The following is a 6000-nucleotide window of genomic DNA, read 5'->3' as shown; positions in this document are numbered from 1 at the left end:
AATCCCATTCTGGTGCTCTCTCCTTGAACCACACAGTGCTGTGGTGCAGGGAAATCTGCCTTGCTATGCTTGCTTTGTACATAAACACAAAAGTTAATTTCTCAGACTTTAGAACCTGGCCACATGCTGCAGAACTCTCTGGATTATTGCATTTCCAGCAAGTGGGAATAAAAGGCAGAGCTTGCTGTATGAATGACTGCAGACCGTGTCCTGTCAGGGGCTGCATGGCAGAGGCAGAAGCATCATGATGAATCCCCAGAGCTATCCTGTAAATCTTCATTAAAGTCAGGCGGAGTTTCAGCTCTGTTATTAAAAGTTCAATTACACTCTGCAAGTAACAACAGAAGCAAATTGATAAAAATAGGGTAGGAGACAATAGGTGTCAAGCAAAGAAGACCACTAAAATATGTGCAGAGAGCCTGGAATAATATGAATAATGAACAAATTTGTAAAAATCAAAGTCTATTGCAGATGAATAATAAACAGAGAAAAGGGCAGGATTGGTTGAATGAATTATGCATTATGAGTCATTTTACAAGCACCGATACCTATAAAGATAATGGTTCTAATGTAAATAACAAGCCTTTAATATTTATGCTGCCTTAATAGTCTGGGGAGTCAGTAATGATAGTTAAGAATTATACCTCTCCTCAGTGTTTTTCAATGGAAAACAGGTTTATCATAATGCCACAAACACAAAGCAGTTTCATGCTAGGTTTGATACACCTTTAACTCCACTCTGGATCGTGTCTGCCCTAATGCTGGAGTCTGGACAGAACCACGACTTCTAATTGACAGCAATGCCATGGCAATAAAATCAGGCCCTTATCACAGAGCATTCAAACTGTGACAAAACTGGACATTTCACTTTCCTTTCTGCTTTGAGATAAGAATCTCTGTACTGACTTAGTGCAATCTCAGCAGTGAGAGGAGAAATGAAATGAAAAGCGCCCTCCCCTTCCTCCGTGCACACAGCTGTGTGTGGGAACAGGAGAGGCCCCAGAAAGCCCTGTGCAATCACAGCTGGGCTGTTAATTGCCTGGCCCTGTGCACAGTCACACCTTGTTGCTCCTCTGCCACAAGAAAAGGCCACCCAGCCCAGCAGTGCCAAGGCAAAGGCGGAAGGGTTTCCATAATTCCTGCGTGTCATTCTCACCTCACGGAAATGCCGATGTGCCAGCGCGGGCACGACCCTGCCTGGGCTCCCACGGCTGGCAGCAGTGCTCAAAGTCAGGGAGTGACTGCGAAAGGATTGGCTTTCTCTACCCCCTTTTTGTTAAATTGAGGTTACAGCACAGGAAAAATCATTTATTCACAGGAGCAAAAGCAGCTGAGTGCAGCAGCAAGCACCTGGCCCCTGATCATAGCAACAGAGCCCAGTTTTCCCAACCACTCTTACTCCTTCCGAGAGAGAATGATGATTCTTAAAGAATTTCACAAAGACCTTGGGAAGACAAGGTTGCCATGTCCATTTTCCTTCTGTGAGACTGAGGATTTCTGCAAAACCTACTTACTTGGAGGTCTGATCTGGCACTTGGAGGTCTGATCCCTGGCTCTTAATTCAGATGCAAAACTGGCACATACTGAGAGTCACACTATATTGAATTGCATAGAGCCTGCAAAATATGTTGAGGGTTTTTTTAAAAATAACTTGACCTGCAGGATATTAATATAGTGGCAACTACCCCTGCAGGATATAAAACTGGCACCGACTCTAAGAACTTCTATTAGTGTAGCAGGTTTCTAGGCCCAGTAATGGTCATTTCATCTGAACATGTGGAAATAAAACCAAACCATAATAGGACTTACAAAGCATTCAATGCATATTTGTCCATAAACACATCATATAAATAAAAACTCTTAAAAAAAAAAAGTGCCAAATGAATCAATGTGTATTTTATTATGGAATAATAATATCCCTTACCACATGTGTTGCTGAAGCAAATAACTTTAACTATATAACTGGTATGATAGTATTTTCCATCTTGTGGTACAATTTATATTTTCATCTATTGATTAAGGACCTGCCCCTGAGGAAGTTAACGACCAGAGTTCCCCAGGCTTAAAAAGAGAAGAAAAAATGTGTAAACAATTTGGCTGAAAATAAGGAATCAAATGTATTTCCTCCTCCCCTTTCTCCTAGCAAGAGTGAGTGTAGAATACAAAACCAGTTGAAGACAGTGGAAAGATTTGCTCCTTACTTCAGCCAGCAGCTTTGCTGGCCCTAAGCATGTATGTGTGAGATACATTTTGGCACTACTGGAAACCCCACCTCATACCTCCCACTGTGAACATGTCATCTTTCTATGTGCTCATGCATGCCAAAGCTTTATCTCTTTTGAAATATTGCCCAGAATCAAGCTATGTTTACTCAAGTAATAGGGAGATTCACTTATATGCAATAATTTCTTCAATGGAGAGGCTCTTTCTGCAGTTGTACTTTGGACTTTGTTCCTAGTTTAGCTTCTGTTTTTCTAACTTGATGTTTTTATCCAGGTTTGACAAGAGGGTTGGATTTTTTTAATTTTTTTTTTTTTTAAGTTAGACACCTGGAATTAGCTTTTCCTGCCAAGAATTACAGTGCACCTGGAAGTACTAAATCATTTTAATCTGTTTTTTAGTGGTTTTGCACAATGGAATTGCATCTCTTTAAATCTTTCTTACCTTTTGCAAAACTAAATTGCAGCTCCAGACAGAGCATTTTATGAGTATGTAGATAGTGATATCATGAGATAGTTGTGCCCTGCTAGTGACTGCCTCTACTGATCCTGGAGGCAGTTAGCTGAGAACTGCATCTCCAGGTTTCTTTCCTCTGCAGTGGCTCTGCTTACCTACATAACATATGGAAATGTGAGCATACACTTACAGCGGATTGTTTGCTATGTTTACACCAGTTCTAACACTAATCCCCATTAATGTTTGATATTGCTCCCAAAGAGTTTAAATAAATGTCAGGCCTCAGATCCATTGCATACGTGTAAGGCATCGTATAAACTTCGGGTGGAAAGACACCAAAACGCTGTGTCGTGTCCTTTTTTTAACAGTACTTTTACTGGCTGGATTAACCACATCAAGGTATGCAAAGCCCTGCTACTTTCATGATTTCTGTCATCACATTTAAGAGACCTATTTTCAAGAAAAACAAGCCAGTTTCACATCACCTTTAAAGTCCACTGTCTTGCTTCTGCTTTCAGTGACTTCCATTTAGCAAATGTGTGCGTGAGTGCAAAGTGAAAGAACAGCCAGATACATACTAACAAACATAAAACATTGCAAAGCCCTGCTACTTTCATGATTTCTGTCATCACATTTAAGAGAACTATTTTCAAGAAAAACATAAGCCAGTTTCACATCATCTTTAAAGTCCACTGTCTTGCTTCTGCTTTCAGTGACTTCCATTTAGCAAATGTGTGCGTGAGCGCAAAGTGAAAGAACAGCCAGATACACACTAAGAAACATAAAACATTTTCCTCTCTGTTAAAAAATATCAGACACAGCCATGCTAGCTGCACTTCGCTGCAGAACAATAACCACCAGGGTCATGGCAAAGTTTGCCCCAGGCTCTGTAGCCCATCCAGCAGCAGCCTGGGTGCCTCAACTTGTAAGAAAATATTTAACTGCTGTGCAGAGAGACATGCAAGGGAACAGCCTGTGGACCACAGAAATGGCAAGTGCCAGGCAGATTCCCAGCTCAAGCTGCTCCTTTGCCCAATATGAGCTATATGTGCTTACTGGGATTTTATGTTACAGCAGAGAGAAATCTAGAGACCTTCATTCTTTGTCTGCCACATGGAGAAGGAAGCTGGTCAGGCCTCTATGCCAGGCATTCCCTTTGTCTCTCACCTTCCTTTCCCTATTTGATTATTTTACATGAGGCTGTTTCTCCTGATGATTTTTTTTTTTAATTACTGTTTCAGAGGCTCAGCTCTGAGGCTGCAAAACTTTCCTATCAACCACCGCCATCAGTGTCAGTCATATTTGGGATGCAACCACTTTGCATTTAGAGGACTTTCTCATTATATGTTTACATAGTGCCCAGTTCAACAAGACCTAGATCTTAACCAGAGCCTTTCTGAAACCCTTCTATTGTCACACAGGCAATAGCAATAATATTCAGCTACAAAAGCCACCAGCTCAAACGAGCAACACTGTGGGAGTGTGCCTAGGGACAGCAGAAAGTCAAGAGTAGAAAGTGGTTATTGAGCCAGGCTTGTAATTGAACAGAGCTGATCTGTTCCTTTAGGCTAAAGGCAACTAATTTTCACTTCATCTAACCACAGAAAAAGTACATAAAAGCTGCAGACACAGCCATATCTCTTAAAACATAGTGTTGTTTAGTAACAAAAATAATTGGACTTCACAAGTTAATAGGTTTTGCAGCAGGAGATAATTTTATGTTAAATGACTAAGCTGTGTCTCAACCTTTGCTGGGCTCATTATAGCCTTTAAGTAGTTCAAGTTTCCAGATAACCAGCAGCAGAACCAGGTAAGCAGGCAAAATTAGTGTGGCTGGGAAAATTTGTATCTGTCACACAGGTCTGGTTCCCACACACTCTGGTTACATCATTACTTAGTCTGTTAACTAGGAAACCAATTAGGCCAGAGAGCTGCTGTCAGGTGACCAAAACACGAAAATGCACAAGAAACCCTACCCGAAAGATGGGATTTCAGCAGAGGCCCACAGATAGCTGACTCCTCTTCTGCTGCACTGCAATTTTCGTATTTCGTTTCGCCTTTGCTTTCAGGCTGAGCTCTGAGGTCCCACAGATTGATGGTTGAAGGAGCCTTGTTTCTCCCCTCAACAGGTGTGCTGAGAAAATTGTTTCCTGCATCAAAAATTATACAAAATTATGTAATAATTTCTCTCATTCACTCTGGCAAATTTCCTTCTCCTTCGCACCTTTTAATTTACAGGGTGAGAACAAGGCAGTAGGTACAGAACTGAGTGCTGCACTGTGGTTAACAGTACCTTCATCTTAAAGGAAAAGGCTTTATAAGACCAGGGTGCAGCTAAAATTCAGGGCACAAACACTTTCAGCAATGGTTGTTTGTTTTCTACAAATCTGAAGACGTTTGTCCATGTACAGAGGAAGCACAAAGGTCTCTGGGCTCACCCTCATCAAAGAAGTGCAGGGGCAGAGGAATCAGCATAGGGCACTGGGAGAGGTGAAAGCCAGTTTCCTGTAAATTATACATAAGATGGGAATGTATGTACAAATAAATACACCTAATCTTTATATTACATCACTATAAATAATGATGGCTTAAATGCTGCTATAAATAATAATGGCTAAAATGCAGCTTACATGACTATAATTCTTTTTATATGCATATATTTTAGACACATACATATATATAAATGTGTATGTATTGTATACCACAAGTGGTGCAGATATTTTCTAGCTTGCCCATCTTTCCTGATTCTGGCATCACCTGAAGAGCTCACTGACCTGCTAAGTCCTTGCTCTAATCTACTGAAAACCTGCAAACACCTCCAATACCTTCACTCTGGGCCAAGAGCACTAACAAGCCACATGCTCTTTCTCTCTGTTCTCATCCAGATTTATTTTCTGTTAGGACAAGGAGATAGAGGGATTAAACCTCACCTCAAAAGCCTCAAGAAGAGACTTCATGAACAGGGGAGGGCAGGCTGAGGGCATGGGGTCCTCTCCCACTGGTGGGTGATACTGGAGTACCAGCACTGCTCTTTGATCCCTAGCACAGTGCCTTTGGGCTAAAGGGTTTGCCCCAGTGTGGCCCCCTTCATTTTTGATGGCCTGTCAACTTTGGGAAAATTCTTTGGGGAATGGTCATCAGAGGAAGCAAAGTAATCAGAAATACTTTCCTTCCCAATGGTTTTGGTGAGCAGATGACTTGCTCAGTGTGCAGAGAAGAGCAAAGCAGTCCCTGCCAGCTCGGGGAACCAGGCTCTTGCATGTTTTCCAGCACAAGCACCTCATTATTAATTCATGCTCCAGGTCCTCTGTACATGCTGTTAGT

General features: G+C 41.6%; 1 protein-coding gene across 1 annotated transcript in view; it reads right to left on the bottom strand.

Moving 5' to 3' along the window:
• Positions 1-222: 222 nt before the first annotated feature.
• The window catches only part of LOC120504350, a 268038-nt gene continuing 262260 nt past the window's right edge, over positions 223-6000 (bottom strand). The window contains exons 5-6 of the mRNA XM_039713763.1: positions 4653-4826; positions 223-303 (exon numbers count right to left, since the gene is read on the bottom strand). Coding sequence (XP_039569697.1) covers positions 4668-4826 — 159 coding nt within the window. The 3' untranslated portion in view covers positions 223-303; positions 4653-4667. The remainder of the gene's footprint in view (positions 304-4652; positions 4827-6000) is intronic.

Source organism: Passer montanus, unplaced genomic scaffold (assembly GCF_014805655.1).
Source record: "Passer montanus isolate IOZ18808 unplaced genomic scaffold, ASM1480565v1 scaffold29, whole genome shotgun sequence".
NCBI classification, from domain to species: Eukaryota; Metazoa; Chordata; class Aves; order Passeriformes; family Passeridae; genus Passer; species Passer montanus.
The sequence above is the reverse complement of the archived record's forward strand: the minus strand, read 5'-3'. Positions and strand labels throughout refer to the sequence as shown.